At 41.1% G+C, this 18,035-nt stretch overlaps 1 protein-coding gene across 1 annotated transcript in view; it reads left to right on the forward strand.

Moving 5' to 3' along the window:
- Window positions 1-18,035, forward strand: part of col11a1b (collagen, type XI, alpha 1b) — a 73,130-nt gene that overhangs the window by 27,360 nt on the left and 27,735 nt on the right. Inside the window, exons 9-32 of the mRNA XM_076098622.1 lie at window positions 173-238; window positions 798-839; window positions 1,226-1,288; window positions 3,336-3,410; window positions 3,902-3,985; window positions 5,362-5,418; window positions 6,060-6,113; window positions 6,302-6,355; window positions 6,740-6,793; window positions 6,896-6,949; window positions 7,695-7,748; window positions 7,843-7,887; window positions 8,676-8,729; window positions 8,832-8,876; window positions 10,165-10,218; window positions 11,146-11,190; window positions 11,586-11,639; window positions 11,749-11,793; window positions 12,211-12,264; window positions 12,350-12,394; window positions 13,320-13,373; window positions 13,476-13,583; window positions 14,744-14,797; window positions 17,671-17,724. Coding sequence (XP_075954737.1) covers window positions 173-238; window positions 798-839; window positions 1,226-1,288; window positions 3,336-3,410; window positions 3,902-3,985; window positions 5,362-5,418; window positions 6,060-6,113; window positions 6,302-6,355; window positions 6,740-6,793; window positions 6,896-6,949; window positions 7,695-7,748; window positions 7,843-7,887; window positions 8,676-8,729; window positions 8,832-8,876; window positions 10,165-10,218; window positions 11,146-11,190; window positions 11,586-11,639; window positions 11,749-11,793; window positions 12,211-12,264; window positions 12,350-12,394; window positions 13,320-13,373; window positions 13,476-13,583; window positions 14,744-14,797; window positions 17,671-17,724 — 1,368 coding nt within the window. The remainder of the gene's footprint in view (window positions 1-172; window positions 239-797; window positions 840-1,225; window positions 1,289-3,335; window positions 3,411-3,901; window positions 3,986-5,361; window positions 5,419-6,059; window positions 6,114-6,301; window positions 6,356-6,739; window positions 6,794-6,895; window positions 6,950-7,694; window positions 7,749-7,842; window positions 7,888-8,675; window positions 8,730-8,831; window positions 8,877-10,164; window positions 10,219-11,145; window positions 11,191-11,585; window positions 11,640-11,748; window positions 11,794-12,210; window positions 12,265-12,349; window positions 12,395-13,319; window positions 13,374-13,475; window positions 13,584-14,743; window positions 14,798-17,670; window positions 17,725-18,035) is intronic.

Genomic DNA, 18,035 nt, shown 5'->3' on the forward strand with positions numbered 1-18,035 from the left:
TTTGTCTGTATTTGAAGTAACTTCTATAAAAGAGGAGAAACAGGCCAGGGCATCTGCTGCTGCAGCAATATTTCCATTTTTGGCTTTCATGCCATTGGTGGTCTACCCTTACATTTGAATGTCTGGCTTGTCACCTTGTAAAAAGTTCACCTGGTCTGTCTTATGTCTGTAGGTGGGCGGAGGTCAACGTTACCTCGGAGAAAAAGGAGAGAAGGGTGAACCTGCCGTCATTGAACCTGTAAGTCAAGTATTACATTTTACTAAGAATAACTACTTTTTCATTCTGATACTAAATATATCTTTCATATCTGGTTTACATCCATATATATGTTTGATTCTTTTTTACAGTTTCAATAAGTTCATTTGCCGAAAGTATTTAAAACCAAGACATATGTCCTGATGAGATTTAACACACATCTTTGGTCACAGACTAGAAACAACCGCTTTCCATGCAACGTGCCAAAGTACATGCCTTCTTTATGAAACCACCCTATACAATTTACCACTATAGGCTAAACATTGACTGAAATAGCAGCTGCAGTTAACATCTCTACTCCCATGCCATCTGTACCACCACAGGCTCCCAACCAAATCTTTGACCACGCACACGCACACTATAGAATATAGAGCTTCAAATATCTAAAGTATTGTTAACGTGTTGAGTCTGCAGCGCAAAGTAAACTCCTCAACCTCAAACCCAAAGCACCCTCTGGCTCTAGTTTCCCCACCATTCTCCGTTGCCTGTGGATTGACAGGCTGCCCTATAATGCTACTGTATCCACTTTTTCCTTTTTCAGGGGATGCTTATAGAAGGACCCCAAGGAGCCCCCGGCCAAGCAGTGAGTATCACGTTCTCCCACACTCCTGTCTGCCTTCCACAGATGGAGAACAGCTAAAGAGGGAAAAAATGTCTTTATGGAAAGAGCATCAGCCCTGATCGCCAGTGAAGCTTGAGTTGGGAGAGACAGTCAAAATGTGTATTTTTGCATGCATGTGTGTACATGTGTGTCTCTGTGTGAGTGAGTACAAGAGAGAGAAAGAAAGGGGGTTTGGGGATATTTGATTTCTTAGGCTTATTTCTTTCTGAACCCATGTCTTTGCCTGTGTCTTCGTTGGCCTATGCAAATTAAGTACTGGATAGACTGATTGTGGTGGGAATGCCGGTCAGCAGCATTTTGGGATATAATATGCTTAAGTGAATGTGGTTCTGTTTGTGTGGTCTCAGGGTCTTCCTGGTACCTCAGGATCGCAGGGTTCTCCAGGTCCCGCAGGAGATCACGGCGAGAGGGTGAGTAAAGACTGGCCTCATTTTACACCTGATTACAGATGTTTCTGGGAAGCTCCGTCACACATTCTCTACACAAGATGGACATTTACATTTAACTAAACATTTTTCTAAAAGAAGATTAAAACAGGCACCGATCAATTTAGATCTCAGATAAGTGGTAAAGCAACCAAAACTTTTTTTTTTTCTATAATTGATATAAAAATTCTACTGAAATAACAACTTTAACCGTAACCATCCATCTTACTTGTGGAATGTTGAGAGTCAGCATATATATATACACACACACACACATGCCCCTTCATTTGTCTTCTTCTTTATTGGAAAGCTGTGAAGTAAAGTCTCCGTGCCATGGAATGAACAATTGGACACAGCCTACTACTGCAGCAGTAGGGGGGGATTAGCAAGGAGTTGTGCAGGGAAATGAGATCCCCATAAACTGTCAATATACCAACAAAGAAAAGTAAGAACCAGCTGTGTCTGTGTGCTGCAGGTCTTGTGAGGACCTCAAGAAGTTTGCTATGAAATGTGATGATTGCCCCTCACCCCTCTTTCATCACCCTTTTAGCAAGTCTATTCTGTTTCTCCAGGTTAAAAAAAAATACCCCAACACGCCTCCTCCAGTATGACCAGCAGACATTGCCTGTACAAAAGGCTTATTGTTCCACAGGGTCAAAGTGATCAGAAAATATTTTGTTGGTCCAAAAGTCTCTCCCCCTCCCTTCATTTCCTCCCATGAGAAACAGTCTCGCTGAGGATTGACGTGGGCATTAAATGGGACTCGTTTCTGTAGTCTTGTGGTTTTCCGTTGCGCAGTATCTGCCTGGACTCAGCGTTTGGTCGGCTAATTTCTCTCATGATCACCTTCTCCCTCCTTTCCACCCAAACACCCTTTTCCCAGCCGTGTGGGACCGTCATTAACGCTAGCCGCCGTCCTTATTATAACAGCAATGGATGGAGAGTATTTACCACTTCAGGCAGAAAAGGCAGATGGGAACACACGGCATCAATTTGAAAACTCTGAGTTTGCTGCACATGACAAGACTGCTAAATAGATTGTGGTCTCCCTTGAAACATTGGGTACTGCTTAGCCTTAATCCTTAAAATGAGTTTTTGTCTTTATTAAATCAAAATCTGCTCTCCGGTATAATTTAACCGTTTCTTCGTCATTATTCAGGATGAGCAACTTTTATATGATTATTTTGCTTTTGGACAGATTGCAATAAAATTTGGTACAGACTTTAATGTGCCCCAGAAGAATAATCCTGAATACTTAGGTGACCTCCGGACTTGTCATCTGCCGTCAAAGACAAAAAAAACATTTCATGATGAGATTGGCTCAGTCTCAGCCTACACTTTCTATTTCTAAAGTTCTAAGTTGTTTACATGCGATGAGCAGTATAGCCCCACAGGGCTATGGCTGCGGATTTCTACTCTTGTTCTAAAGTCGGTGGTCCCCTGCAGACAATATCCCCAGGCCAGCTTAATGAAAACACATTAATTTACTTCACCCATGATTGAATCCCCTGTCTTACTCCTCTCGGTGGGATTACTGAAATGTCTATTTGGAATAAGCAACAACAATGCAGACTGCAGCAAAATACCTTCCCATTGAAATTGTTGTAGATAAAGAAGGGGGGGGGGGGGGGGTGCTGTGAACGGATTAGTTATTCAGTCTCTGCACTGTTGCTGTTGTTTTTTAGTGCTGATAATATTTTTTCTTCTTTTCAATTTGAAAGCACCTTCGGGGGATTATAAATAGCAAAATAATCATCTTATCCTATTGCACAATACATGGCTTGGTTATTAACCACAGCTAATTAATTGTTCCTAGCAATGTTACGCACTGGTATACAAGTCAACAAAGCAATAGTTGATGTTTTAAATTCAATACTTTCAGGATGTGTTTGTTACAACAATACCTTTAAATAGCAGTTAATGGGGAGTTCATATGCTTTGGTTTGGTTATTGACATCAGCTTAAATTGCATTAGACATTCACAATGCGACATAATACCCTAAAGCGCTCTCTCTCTCCTCTGGCTCTCCAGGGTCCTCCAGGGCGTTCTGGTATTCCTGGTTCCGACGGTATCCCTGGGTCTCCAGGTACCGTTCTGATGCTTCCAGTAAGTCCTGCCGTTTTTTCACATGCCCACTGGGATTTCTGTCTTATTACCCTCACATATTATACACCCTTCATCTCAGGCACTAGCCCGTGAACTCACTTCATTTAGTAAGTTTACCTCATAGCATCACCAGTAGGCCAAAGGATCGCAAACCTATTTTTTTTGGGTTACAAATCACTTACTTTGTAAATGTCAGCCAGTGCAATGGAGTGGAACCAGTGACTGAGCCTTTGAAAGGCTTGGCGACACATACTTGTGTGTATGTGTGTGAGTGTGAGCTCACACACATACACACATACCCCCCCCCCCCCCCCCCACACACATACACACATGACCCATGGGGGGGGGGGGGGCAGGCATGGTGACAGCTTTACAGCCTGGTTTAACGAAAACATTTTATTTTATTTGAACATGTTTGTTGGCTCACTTTGTAAAAAGAGACAAGTCCATTTTTTTTAAATTGTGTTTCTTTTTTGATTTGTGGTTGACAGTTCCGTGCTGGCGGTGAATCACACAAGGGACCTGTGGTTTCAGCCCAGGAAGCTCAGGCTCAGGCCATCCTTTCTCAGGCTAGGGTAAGTATACGCTGTAAATATGACCCAGTGCATCCTTCCCAGTTTAGGGGTCACTCTACTTTGACTTGTTGTGCCTCAATGTACTCTCACTAGCTGCCATTTAACTTCATTCGAATTAAATACTATGGTCAAATTTATTTTTAACAAAGCTTATAAAAGAAACATTTCGGCTCAGAAAGTATCTTGAATAATGAAAGGAGGAGTCACTATTCACAAGTCTCACTCATCCTATAAATTGTACAAATTCCAAAATATGGACCTGTGTCAGGTTAGGTAGTACGTTAAAGCCACACCAGATGTTCACACTCCCTCAGGGGTCCTGATAACCATAGCACTGTTAAAACAGGCTGAATGATGTGGCCGTAAGCAAGGTGTGATCTATAGGAGAACACATGGAGATCATTAAATCTTGTACAAACACTGAATATTCACACATTCACAACACTCTATGGAGCGGGAGGGCTGCCAAAACTGGTGAAATGGTATTTAGTAAAGCACTTGTCGCCTTTCTATATTTGTCTTTTATGCCGGAGGTTTAGCCCAAGGCAGGAACAAGAAAAAACATGGCAGGAGTTGTTAGTTCTTCAAAATGTAAAGAGATTTGAAGGAACAAATTGTGGAACTTGTTGAACTCTTATTGACCCATTTGCACTGAAAATGATTCCTTAAACCTGCCACAATGCAAATGCACTAACTAATATGTGTGAGTCGGCCTTAAGTGTAGAGTAGGGCATAAATTGCTTTCCTTTGCATTAGCAAATTTGCTAAGTCAGTGGCATTTTAACATGCATCACACATTCATTTAGCAAAATTATAATAACCCCATAAACAAACAAGAATTTGTGCGTTATGGTCTAGATTTTGAGATTAAAACATGAGGGTAACGGCCACTTATTTTCAGAGGCTTTTATCTTTTAAAAGTATCTCCCTCAGACTAAAACCAGACCAAGTGCTTTCGTAAACGATTGGTCACAGCGCATGCCACATCACCGCAAAGTTCCTGGTTTGATTACTTTGTGGCATGTCATTCCCTTCTCTCTCTCTCCCCATATCCAGTCTTTGTCTCTATGCTGTCAAATAAGGGCAAAATGCCCCCAAAATATTTTAAACCTAGAAGACTAAGAACAGATGTTCAGAATGCTAATAAACTGACTGCAAAGAGAACCTTACAATATGTGGACATGGCTGCACTTCTAATGCAAAACAAAGATGATCCTTACTTCTTTTGGTGAAAGAGAAAATATTGCTTTTTGATCCATGTATTTGGCGTAGGTACGGGTATAAACGCACGGGTATAAACGCACGGGTATAAACGCAAGTGTGTCGACATTGTCAGTCGAACCGTGGATTATGAGTTGTTTCTGTCTGATCCACAGCTGGCCATGAGAGGTCCTTCAGGGCCAGCGGGCATGGCAGGAAGATCTGGTCCTGTGGTGAGTGTCAACCTTTGAAAACTCTGTACACGCAAACACATACACACCAATGAGCTACTTCCATTCGTTTCACAGTTGATGAGCAACACATTAAGTGATAAGCTCTTCTTCCTGTAAAGGGTTCAACTCAATATTTATTTCCTACATGCATAAGCACATACTCATACACACGCCACCTTCTTCCCTATCTGCCTGTGAGCAGATTTGATTTTTTTCCATCAACATCTGATATCCAGCTTGAATTATTGAATGAACTGTTATTTGTACTTATAATTTGTGATATCTACAGGATCATCTCACAAGCATTTCTTGAAAACTGACAATAGCCAAAGCCTTTCTCTTGTTTTGGGTGTGTCTTCCACGCGACCAGTGCTTTTATGCCTTTCTCAAACAACACATCAGTGTTACTCCTTTACACCAGAGGGATTTTGTTCACATGCGAAGATGCTCCAGGAAGTCTTCCTGTTGTATACCCACATTCCAAGTTTGAAATCATACGTTATGTGTGTTTGGATTCGCATTTGGTTCTCGTCCAACGTAGATTATTCTGGTTTGCTAGCGAAATGATGGCGTTGCAAAATATTTGTCTGCAGTGCAAACATGTTTCAATTTGTGTGTCTTTGTTGAATACTTTTTAATAGGGAGGTCCTGGTTCTGCTGGACTTAAAGGTGACGGTGGCGACTCCGGACCACAGGTGAGATGAGCATCTTTTTTTCAGTAAAAGGTACCTATTATCATTTTGTTTAACTCTTTGTTTTTTACAGTAAGTTAATTTTAAAGCTTTTTTTCACCTTTATACATCTCGACATAAAGTTATTGTAACATAAATAATGTTTTAAATGTTAAAGTTGTATTTAAAACGTTCATATGTTTACCACATAGGGACCCAGAGGTCTTCAGGGTACAACTGGTTCCTCAGGGAAAGCAGGAAAGAGGGTAAGTTCTTACCAACCAGGCTCAACCAGGATGTTTTTATACTTTTTTTTATTCATCTCCTCTAGAGCAACACTGCATTGCAACAGAACATTAAGTTTAAATTCCCAAATGTCTAATGTTTCATGCCATCAAGAGTGCAAGGATCAGTGCTACAGTGCCCAAAGAGAAAAGTCAAACATGGCCTTATTTCAAATACGTCAGCTGCACTCAATAATCAAGTCTGCATGTTGTGTAAATTCATAAAGCAATGTTTATTTAACTATAAACTAGTAAGAAAATATGATGTCATCTTTCCTGTCTGATCTTCGGAACCATTAAAGATAATTAGATATTTCTCTGATGTGATTTCCATGTAGCCTGACATGATATTTGCGTGTCTTCCAGGGTCGTAATGGAGCCGACGGTTCTCGAGGAATGCCAGGAGAGGCAGGGTCTAAGGTAAAGTGCACACCAGGTTATCCAATAATCCAGTGAGTGTCTGTGGGATGCATTTGAAAAAGTGATTGATAGAGCTAACCCCTTGTTACTGTGCTGTTTCAGGGTGACAGAGGTTTCGACGGCCTCCCTGGTCTTCCTGGAGAAAAGGGGCATCGAGTGAGTATGAGGAAAGATAATTTACGGTTTGGTGAATGAACAAGGTCAGAGGACAAACAACATCAAAGGCTTCTATCTGTCTCCCAAAATAAGATCCTGCAGTCTCTTATTTCTAGACCCAAAAAAAGTCAGCATTGATCACAGTCATTGCCGCTCTGCACCATGTCCTTACAGAAGAATCAGGGCTGATTGGTAGCTCAAAGGCCACCTCCCATCCATCTCATGTACACCCCAGTGTTGACAGATATGAATTCTTAACCAGCGGAGCTCATTAGGGCTTTTGACCCACTTATGAGAGGTGGGACCCACTCCAGAACCACTTGGGGTGCGTTTAACCACACCTGGGGTCGAATGAGGAGTGCTGAGTTTGGCGTTTGTGGAATTTGGGCCTGCATAGAGAGACTAAAGAGACAGGACGGAGATCACAGAGGGGTATTTCTAGACAGGCTTTCATGCCTCATCCTATACTGAGTAATTACAGGGCCACCAGAGGTAGGCCAGTCCTTATAGCGCACTATGAATAGTGGAAACCATATAGCTCCATGCCAATTGTGGTGTACTGTAGATTATAGGCAGTTTTGATGACTTTTTTTTTTTTTTTTTTTTTTTGCTCTCGTTTCAGCATCGTTTCTCTATGTTTTCTGTCAAAAATGAGGAGTTTTTTTTCCTCTCTTAGCTGCAGGGATCAAGCTTGTGGACTCTCTTGTTACCTCCCGCTCTTAGTTGATATTCCTTTTCTCTCCAGGGAGAATACGGTTCGACAGGTCCTCCAGGATCTCCAGGAGAGGATGGCCCAAGAGTATGTAGTACATCAATCAACCACATAAAATACGCTTGTTCTCATAATTTCTCTGCATTCCTTGGTAACGCACTTTTTCTCTTTCTATCCAAAGGGTGAAGATGGCCAGGTTGGACAGAGAGGTGTTGCTGGAGACAGTGTAAGTGTATTTGTTAATATCTGATGACGCAGTTGGACAGGATCGTTAAACTCCACCATATTTCATCTGGACAAAGATAAGAATATGATGAATATAGGGCCTATTCCTTTGCTGCTACAGGTCCCCTCTTTCCTTCTACATTCATTTTGGCAATTATTTAAACATACAGCCTCACCCTCCTCTCTATTTGCAACTGTAATGACATTCCTGTCTGCAAGGGCAATTTCGTTTGTAATCTCAACCTTGCCGAGACGGAATGGCTCTGGATAACAGATCAGAAAATAGAAGTAGGAAATGAGTTGTTCTGCCATTATGAGAAACTGCCACATTCTGTCTGGTTTAGTTCAAATGGACCATGCGTTGAGTTGCATTAGTAACAGTTGAATGAGAAATGGTTGCTCCACGTCATACCCGAAACATACCAGTTGTCCTTTTAAAGCAATAGTTGCACGGCATTTTATCACACACACTGTCAATTTGGTGAACGAGCATAGTGAGTGCAATGATTTTAAGTGCATGACTTAAGATGTTGAGCTAAGAAACTTTCATGTTAACTTCTCGAAATATACATGCAGTTACCAGATATGTCCACAGGGGGTCAGTATTTTACACACTTCACACAGTCAAATCAGTTTTAAGGATTTCAGATATTCAGGATGATATGCCAGTTTTTATAGCCTGCCTATTTCTGAATGCAACACATAGTTTCAGACAAATTAACATGAATAACTACATGTTTAAGTATAATTTTCTTGAACCTGTGTTTTTTTTTTTTTTTTCATGTACAGGGTACTCGAGGTTTGCTTGGCCCCAGAGGGTCTCAAGGTGCTGGAGGACAGCGTGTAAGTACATCTCCTGTATCACTTGATTCTCATACTGCTCATCATTTGTTTTATAGCTCAATGGAATGTCGACTTTCATTGTCAAATTTCTGATCTTTTTAGGGTCTTCCTGGAATTGATGGGCAAGCTGGTTCCAAAGGAAACCTGGTGAGAAATATTTATGTTTTGCTAATTTCTAATATTTACCTGTGAGAGTTCAAATCTGATTGTTTCCTACACATATTTGTAAAGACCACTTACGCAATCAGTATGTCATTTGGTTTGCTTGTGGCCAGTTGCAGGTCAGTGACCTTTTACTCCTGTGTCGGAGGAGTCATTGGTCATTTGCTGATTAGAGATGGTAGATGGAGACGAGGGGCTGTCTTATTATAGTTGTCGGACCTTTTCAATGAACTACAAAGTCTGCCGACTTAATAGGCCGTGATGAAGAGCCACTAAGCTCAAGCAAGGGATGAAACAGAACAGCTTGTCTGTGCGTGGTCCCATCATGCGTTCAGCTTCTCGGAGGCTCTCAGTGGGATGGGAACATATCATCGGTCAAGACAGCTGGACAAGCCCACACGCCGTCTGTGGTCATTGGGTCACTGAGCTGAAGAACTAAGCAGCTGTTAAAGGGACACAAAAAACAATGGCAATATGGTGCATATGGTTGATAAAAAATCAAAGCAGAACACTTGAAAGTATCCAAAGTAGTAAAGCTTCCCAAAGGGTTTATAAACCCTTATGATGCTCACCCCAGCCTCTAACATATGGATGTTTTTAAGACATCCTCTACTAGTGAAGAACTCAAATATACTCAAAGCCCTGCTAACAACCTCAGTCAGGCAACCGAAACTTCTCTCAATCCAGCTTTTGTATTACGTGTTTGTTGTAACAGCTGGAGAAGACTGCTTCACAAAGGACTTGTCTGTCTGTGACACACCAATTCTCAGCAGGGAAACCTAACAACCCACCATTCCAGTTTGTCTCATGAGCCTCAATCCATAGCCAGATGGCTCTGTAGCCCCACAGTTTGTATTTAAAGAAAGCTGTATTTCATAGCCAGACTCAGATTCTGACCAGCCACCAGATTTTAGGGCTGGCTCTGATGGAAAGCAAACACCACTAAGATAAGGCTGGACAACTGGTGCCAGTGTGTCATAGTTCTCCTATGCCATTTGCACCTTTTTGTTTCACATTCTTGACATAGATTCGATAAAGCCAATTCAACCAGTATATCCAAGCAAGGTCAACCAAAGCTTTCACTTCACCCAGTACCACAGTTTTGATGTGGGAAAACTACAAAAGACACATGGTACCAAGTGACTTTACGTTTTGCCCCTCATTGCTCTTATGTGTAAAATATATTTGTCTTTGACTGCATTTATGTTAATTTTCTGAAAATATTGGCAGTATTCTTCTTAATGGCGTCCGCTCTTTTGCTTTTTATGCACAGGGTCCACAAGGAGAGCCGGGACCTGCAGGGCAACAGGGTAATCCTGGTCCACATGTAAGTTTCTTGTCTTTCCTCTCTGTATCTCTTTTTTCTGACCTAGTCTGATCACTTCATCTCTCCTGTACTGGACCCCATCTCTCCTCTATTGCTCGATTTCTTAATTCCTGTTTTCTTCATCTGTCTTCTTCCCAGTGCTCTGCCTGAGTCTGCCCTTTTCATGCTCCATCTTCTTTGCCATATCCATTGTGCAACGGGGAGTGCTATGAACTCAGATGATCACTTGCAATCCTGTTTTGTTAATCAAACCTTCTAAGACATCATTTTCTTTTGGTTTAGTTCCCTTTTTCTTCTTCTTCTTCTTTCTCTATATCCTTCATTCCTCAAGGTGCTTTCCACAAAACTGACACCAAAATAGAGCAAAAACTTCACCAGTGTTCACTAGTATTGTTTTTCTACAGCCACAAAGAAGATAAACATCCTCTCTGTCCTGCTGAGATGAGATGATATATTGTATTCATTTGGTCGCACTTAACACCATTACATTGTCCAGTTGGTAGCAGAGTGAAAAACATATTCTATTTTGGAGTCATCTTTAATACAAAACAGGGCACCCAATATTGTAGCCAGGGCTAAATGACCACTGCCAGGTGAGATTTTCAGTCCCGCTGACGCTCACAGGACTGGACAGGATGGCGTCACGCCCCTGGAAAGTATTAGTAGGGACCTATCCTGATGGTACAAAGGTTGAATAAATACCTTCAGTTCAGTAAAACCTGGCTAGAGGCAGATTAACGCCTTTCAGGGAAAACATTGGCCCGTAGAAATATAACACAGCTCACTTATTTTAACTGTTAATAACTTCTTTTTTTCCGTTTTTTTTTTTTTTTTACTGTGTGAATTCTCGTGAAGTCTTCAAGATGTGTGAACCTACATTCTTTTCTGACAGTTCTAATAACGAGACCTGTCTCGGTTGTCTTTCAGGGTATTGTTGGCCCTCAAGGTCCGATCGGGCCTCCTGGTGAAAAGGTAAGTAAAAAAGGGAACCCAGCCACCCGTTCAGTCCTCCCACCACAACTCTGCTGCCCCGACAAGTGAATGTTTCAGTCATGGCCTCATAAGTGATTCTGCAGATTACACTGCTGTCTAAGCTATAGGCCTTTGTTGATTTCTCCGAAGGCCAAAACACACACCAGCATGGACACACACACACACACACACAATATACATATAACCATAGGACTCCTGCATAAGCACTTAGCAACTCAAAGTAGTATTATTATTTGTGGTTTTGTGGATATCTAATGAGATTTCAAGCAGTATTTTGAAGCCAGTCTTCATAATACTGTCAGAGATGGTGAGGTGTGCACTCGTCCGTCTAGTGTCTGTCTGTGAACTTCCCATTTATTACTTTCTTATTATAGGGACCTCACGGGAAACAAGGTCTGGGCGGCCTTCCTGGTGCTGACGGCCCTCCTGTAAGTAACACACCTGACTCCTTTCTCATTTTTACATCATCCAGTCAGAATACCAACTGAAAAAGTGATCAGCTGTTGATACACTCAATCTCTTGGTCTTATTTCATAGGGCCACCCAGGAAAAGAAGGTCCTGCAGGCGAGAAAGGAGCGGGTGTAAGTATAATGTAGTTAAGCTAAAGTTAAATTGGATTTTACAGGAAAGTATGTAATTACAGTTGTTCTCAAGGATTCATCAAGCGTGTCGCTGCACAGGGAAAAGCAGACTTTGCAGATAATTAAATGTAGAATTAGTTTAGGTTTAATATAACCACACAATTCAGATTATATCTGGTAACATGAAATAGAATAAAACAATGTGCCTATTTATACTTTTATTATTTTCATGTGCATAACTTTGTCCAATAGCTTCTTGATGGTTCACCGTTGAATACAAACAATAGGAAATCATTGAAAATCAATGGGCAGATCTCTAGTGAATCTAATACAGCAGAAACACATTACAGTACAGTTTGATGCATACTAATGCAATGTTACATCACCAATCACAAGACACTCTGTGCAATCTCTTAGGGTCATCCTGGTCCTATTGGGTCCCTCGGCTACCCTGGGCCTCGCGGTGTGAAAGTAAGCGCTCTTTGTTATGCACAATACACAATACATTTACATTTTCTCTGAATTTTATCCTGACTTTATTGTCCTTTCTCCCCAGGGTGCTGAGGGAATTAGAGGCCTTAAAGGTGGCAAAGGAGAAAAGGTAAACACCCCTGCACTGTCGTCTCCTTCCTCAGCATGATTGACAGATGTCAAAAATGGACCCATAATTGCAATTCCCTTTAAAAAAAAAAAAAAGAATCAATCCAGCAAGTTGCAATCCAGCAAGTGGAATAAAAGACTCTTAAGGGCCCATCAGGCTGGCAGTTAAGTCCTCATGCCACTAGGCCGTAATGGAGCGTGGAACATTAAAGTAGAATGAGGCTGTTTGTGGGGCAGTTTCAGGGGAGATTGATCTGTTGCCATTGTTTTCTTGGGTTGCTGCGGTTGAACATAGCCTGTTGGTACCGCAGTGCCTCTGGATAGATTTTCCACTCTATTGACAGGAAATTGAAGCTCTTCAGAGATTACCGAAGAACACTGAACATGTTGTAAAAAAAGCTCCTCACCTCTGATACTCTTCTACTACTTAATGGGACAGGTATTCTACCAATCCCAAGTCGGTTATATGCTTTTCATGTTTTATTATGTTACGATTTATAATCTTAGTGGTTTTGTGTGTGAAAATCGGTCAGTAAATTGGCATCAGTAACACAGTAGTGACTTGGAAGACATGGATAACGGCATTCTGAATTTGAACCAGCAGATGTCAGTAGAATAACAGATAGACGGGAGACTGTGGCTTCAAAACAGCTTTTGCGAATGCTTCAGTCAAGTGACCACTAGGTGTCAGTGTTAAACTATCCTTAGGCACCTTTATACTTTTAACAGTAATACTATAAGTCTGCCATGATACACTTTCACTATGATTTCATCACTTAAGTGGTCCATCTGTAGTCTTTAGTCTTTTTTGCTATTTTAAGTATCTTCCATGTGAACGATGTAACTGGACTGTATCAGTGTTGCCTCTGTGATACTTAATAAACCGCTCAGCTCTCAACCGCTTTCCTTCTCTCTTTCATCTTCAGGGAGAGGATGGATTCCCTGGCTTCAAAGGTGACATGGGTCTCAAGGGTGACAAGGTGAATCATCAACCCTGAAGAGAATACTGATGTGTGCAGTTGCAGAGAGTGATAGGGTTAGTGAAGATAATAACACTGTTTATTTGTTTTCTTTGCATCAAGGGTGAGAATGGTGTATTAGGATCCAGAGGAGAGGATGGCCCCGAAGGCCCCAAGGGCAAGTCGGGACCCAACGGTGAATCTGGTCCTTTGGGATCAGCTGGAGAGAAGGTAAATGATCAATACCTGTCCATTTTCATTTTGATCGATTTGATTGTAAGTTTGATTGTAATTGCATAGGATAATTACATAAAACGCAATTAAAATGCTTTACAGAGTGATGCAAAGTTAAAACATACATGTATAAATCCTCATATATGAATAGATGTAGGAATACAAAGTCTGAGCTGAGTCAAAGCTGTTCTGAGTCAAAAGCCAGACTAGAGTCAAGATTGCTGACAGCGGATTAATACGGATGTATTTAATGAACTGCAAAGAAAGCAGTCCGAAGAGAGTGGTTTACTATAGTTTTGTAGCAGTCCTGATCATATTGAAGTTTAGATTTTCTCCTTCAGCTCTATAACAGTCCAATTTAATTTGGCTTATGTTGCCAATATTTCCCATGGAGCTTTGATCTTGCTGTATTTTGCTTCATGGTGCTGCAGTATTTGCAGAATTTGAAGAGAAATAAGTTTATAAACGAGTTCTGATCAATTAATTGTTTTCTAATACAATAAATAGGCTTAGATAGGCTTTGTGATCTTAATTAAATCATAAAAAACTTTGTGATTGTGAAAAGAAATTGTGATTTAAGCAACAAAATGTAATATGCTTGAAAATAATATGTATTTAAAAAAAGGGAGAACTGTTTCTCTAAACTTGTTTAGCAAGTTTTTCCAGTCATCTTATTAAACTTTATATCACCATTTGCCACACAGATGAGCTTTGCAATGATATGTCTGTATCAATAGTGAAATGATTTATTTTGCTGACAGCCTCATCCTGATTTGCTTAAAATCAATGCAACAGTGCGGTAAAAGTAGGAATAAGCAGCACCAGAGTCATAAGTAAATTCATAATAAAAACTAAAACTAATACTTGATCATAGTTTAAAAGCACATGGGATAGTTACATCAGATTCCGTGTACCTCTTATATGAACCAAAGTAAATTCACATTTGGGTGAAAAGCAGAAAAGCCTCTGCACGGATGATGTCATGTTCATAAGCATGGTATTAAAATATTCCCCACACTAGAAGTAAAACTTTATGGGTATAAGTTTATTTCTTTTCGCAATGCTTCCGTGAACTTTACTGCAGTCTCCCAACAATGTCTCTGGTGACACAATGAGAATTCATCATCTTTGTTTTGTTTTATTTCGCTCCTTTTTAGGGAAAACTTGGAGTCCCTGGATTGCCTGGGTACCCTGGTCGACAAGGCTCCAAGGTGTGTGATGAGTAATAATGCACTTTACTGATCGATTCAGGGGAACTTTTCCTTTGCATGCCTCCACTCCACTGGGAGGTCAGAGATCTGGCTGTATTGTTTAGTGTCTTGGGCGAGGGCAAGTCAATAGAGGAGAGGTTTGCCAACTTGGTAATGTTTACAGTTGAAGAAGCCCACATGAAAATAAAGGATTAATAAGGAAGAGTGCATTAGATCCGTTAAAACCGAACTGGTCTCAGATGCTTTTTGTTAAGTCCAGATTTGAAGCTAGGGACAGTTGGTGCACCTTTAATACAATCATGAAGTTGGTTCCAGTGCTGAGCAGCACAACAGCCGAAAGCTGCTTCACCATGCTTAGTTCTGACAGTAGCTATTACTAACAGATTACTCTCCAGTGATCTGAGCAGCAACACCCTGCTCCATTTAGTGATTTATAAAACAGTCAACTCTGTGACTTACCGGGAGCCAACGTCAGGACTATCAGAGTAATGTGGTAATGGTTCTTTTGGTGTTTGTAAGCTGAATTTTGTGCAAGCTGAAGCAGTCTAATGGTCATTTTTTGGTACTGATAAAATCATTTATCAGTACCAAGCTGGCAGCAGCAGAGAGAAACCTTTGTGACGCTATTATGCTTGTGTGGGCACACCGTGTGTGTATATATATATGTGAATGTTTATTGTATATGTGACTGCATCACCTTCTACGATGTCTGTCTGACCAACATCCACTCATATCTAAACTTGCTCTCATATGCCTTTCTAAAGACTTGCTGACTAACCTTTACTCACACAAACACAAACCCAAGCAGGCACCTACTGCAGTCTCGCCACGACTCTTACAGGAAGCCTAAGTGACATGGTCACCTGCTGGAGTCGTCAGCTGTCCTCCTTCCTTACACTCTTCCAGGCATTATCTAACCGTCTTGGCATTCCTTGCACTGTAGCGCTGACCACTGTGCCACTGCTCCACTATCAAGATGTGCTGCTGCAGCTGCTTCCTCTCTGCTGTTGTCAGCACTGACAGCATGGCACTGATGTGATGGGTCAGATACACCTACTCTCACAGCATCTTGTCTGTTAACGTCAGCGTCATCTGAGCTGAGCGTGGCACACAAATTTATAAGAGACACGGAGAAAATACGAGTTACTATTCCAATGAACAGTATTCTCTCCAGTTATTTGCAAACAATTGTATTAGTTCTTCTAATAACTGGATATTTTATACAATAATGGCAAAACCACCAAGGGTATTCCTTTGTTTGTATTCATAAATGGGTTTAAACAAAGGCTGCCCACGAAGGTTCCCAGTGGAGCCCAGGATCAGATGTTCTTTTTAGACTCTTTATGCTTCAAAAAAAGGTTTCTGAAGAGACAATAAAGGCATCCTGGCATTCGCATGGTACAAACAACGCCATTGTTTCCTCTCTATAGCCCTCAATTGAAGTGTTTTATTCCTCGAGAGAAGCATTGAAGATTGCGACAGCCACTCTAACTTAAAACAAAGTATAAAGCTGTCTTTAAGAACTTAAAATGAGGACGCTTTTATAAATCTAATCCTCAATCATTTGAAAGATACTTTACTTTATATTTGAAAGTAACTTTTACAATAACAATAAAATAATCCTTCTTGGAAACGCTTTCCTGAAATTGATTCATTGAATTTAAGAGATCAAGTGCTGTTTGAGAAAGAAACTAAAAACTCCCACGTTCCCGATGCACAGTATCATCAATGTTCAGGGTCAAAGTCTGGGTCTGTTTTGCCTTTATCCCCCTCAATCAGCCCGTGCACGAAACCCTCCACTGGCTGTGTTTTTGGCTGCTGCACCCCATCACTCTCTGTTAACAGCTTTCCCCCCCCCCCCACCGTTAATTCCGGATGCCATTTGCAATAGCTTCAGTGGACTGTCTTATCTCTGTGGTGCAAGTCAGGCTTGTCCAGCACCAGCTCTCCTTTCAGTTTACCATAACTGCACCTCTGTGAAAAACAAATTAAGCAGCATAGATCACCCTTCTTGCTGTCTCCACAATGTTGGGCTGTTTACCTCTTGCAATTCTGCCCACGCTACCTTGGGTGTAGTGCCCTTGCTTATACTGAACAGTATTATGCCTCATATACATATGCATGTGAACAGTAATGAGCACTATGGATGTGTGTTGCATCAAAGTATGTTTTGAACTCAAAACACTCTCGTATGCTCATGACCTTGTAGTGCTGCTGAAACAAATATATATATATATATTGTTTTACTTAAATTGGTTGAATACATATTTTTGCTACCTAATGCTGCACAAAGCGCGGCTGTATTGGTAAGCTGCTTGGTCCTCCTTTTATTCATCCCACAGTGATTGCCCTCCTAGTATTTGTTTAACTGGAACCAGCGCTGCTATCAGAGGGCACAGCCTGCGAAAGTCCAATAACTAAATTGCTGATGGGTATCAAGGGGGATCCGCTGTTTCCCCTTCCTTTGTCTTTATTTGCTCCCACGCCTTTTTTATCTTCCTATTTTGCTTTGCTAACAACCTAACAGCACAGAAAGTGTCAAAGTGGCGAGCAGGAGACTTTTCTCTTTGGGCTCCTCTTGGGCATTAGAAGAAGGACCTCTGTTATCTATAGTAACTCACAACCTATAAACCGTAGTGCTATGATAGAAATCTGCTGGCTTGTGTGGCAGTACTTATATTAGGATTTCACAGTTTCTCTATTAATTAGCCTAGTCAGTAAAGCATGAAGGAATAGTGCTACTTTCCCTTCAGCCTCTGTCACATTTGTACTGGACACAGACTATGCTATCCCTTATTTTATACCCTACAACTATATCATGTATTTCCCCTCTCAGTCACTTCATTCTTTCTTTTTCTGTACTTGTCTCGCAGGGCTCCAACGGCTTCCCTGGATTCCCCGGGGCAAATGGCGAGAAGGGAGCAAGGGTGAGCGACAGAATTCATCATTCTCTTTCCTATCGAAGACATATATACTCTTTTTTTTCTGTGCAGCAGATGGATTGAGAGTTGATAAGCCCTTAAAGAGCAAGAGGATCCCTCTTCCAGGACGGACAGACAACTAATAGATGTTGCGTGTACAATATAATAGTTTAAGAATCAAGTGTGTCAGCAAATTAGTTTGTTGATAATGTTCTATTTGGATGTAGAAAGTGTATTTCACTGTTTTTATAACCCAGCTATGTAAGAACTGCTCTACAAAATATATAAACAGACAAACAAAAGTGTGTTTACACCCA

Source organism: Anarhichas minor, unplaced genomic scaffold, assembly GCF_050575085.1.
Source record: "Anarhichas minor isolate MPS153535 unplaced genomic scaffold, ASM5057508v1 ptg000024l, whole genome shotgun sequence".
NCBI classification, from domain to species: Eukaryota; Metazoa; Chordata; class Actinopteri; order Perciformes; family Anarhichadidae; genus Anarhichas; species Anarhichas minor.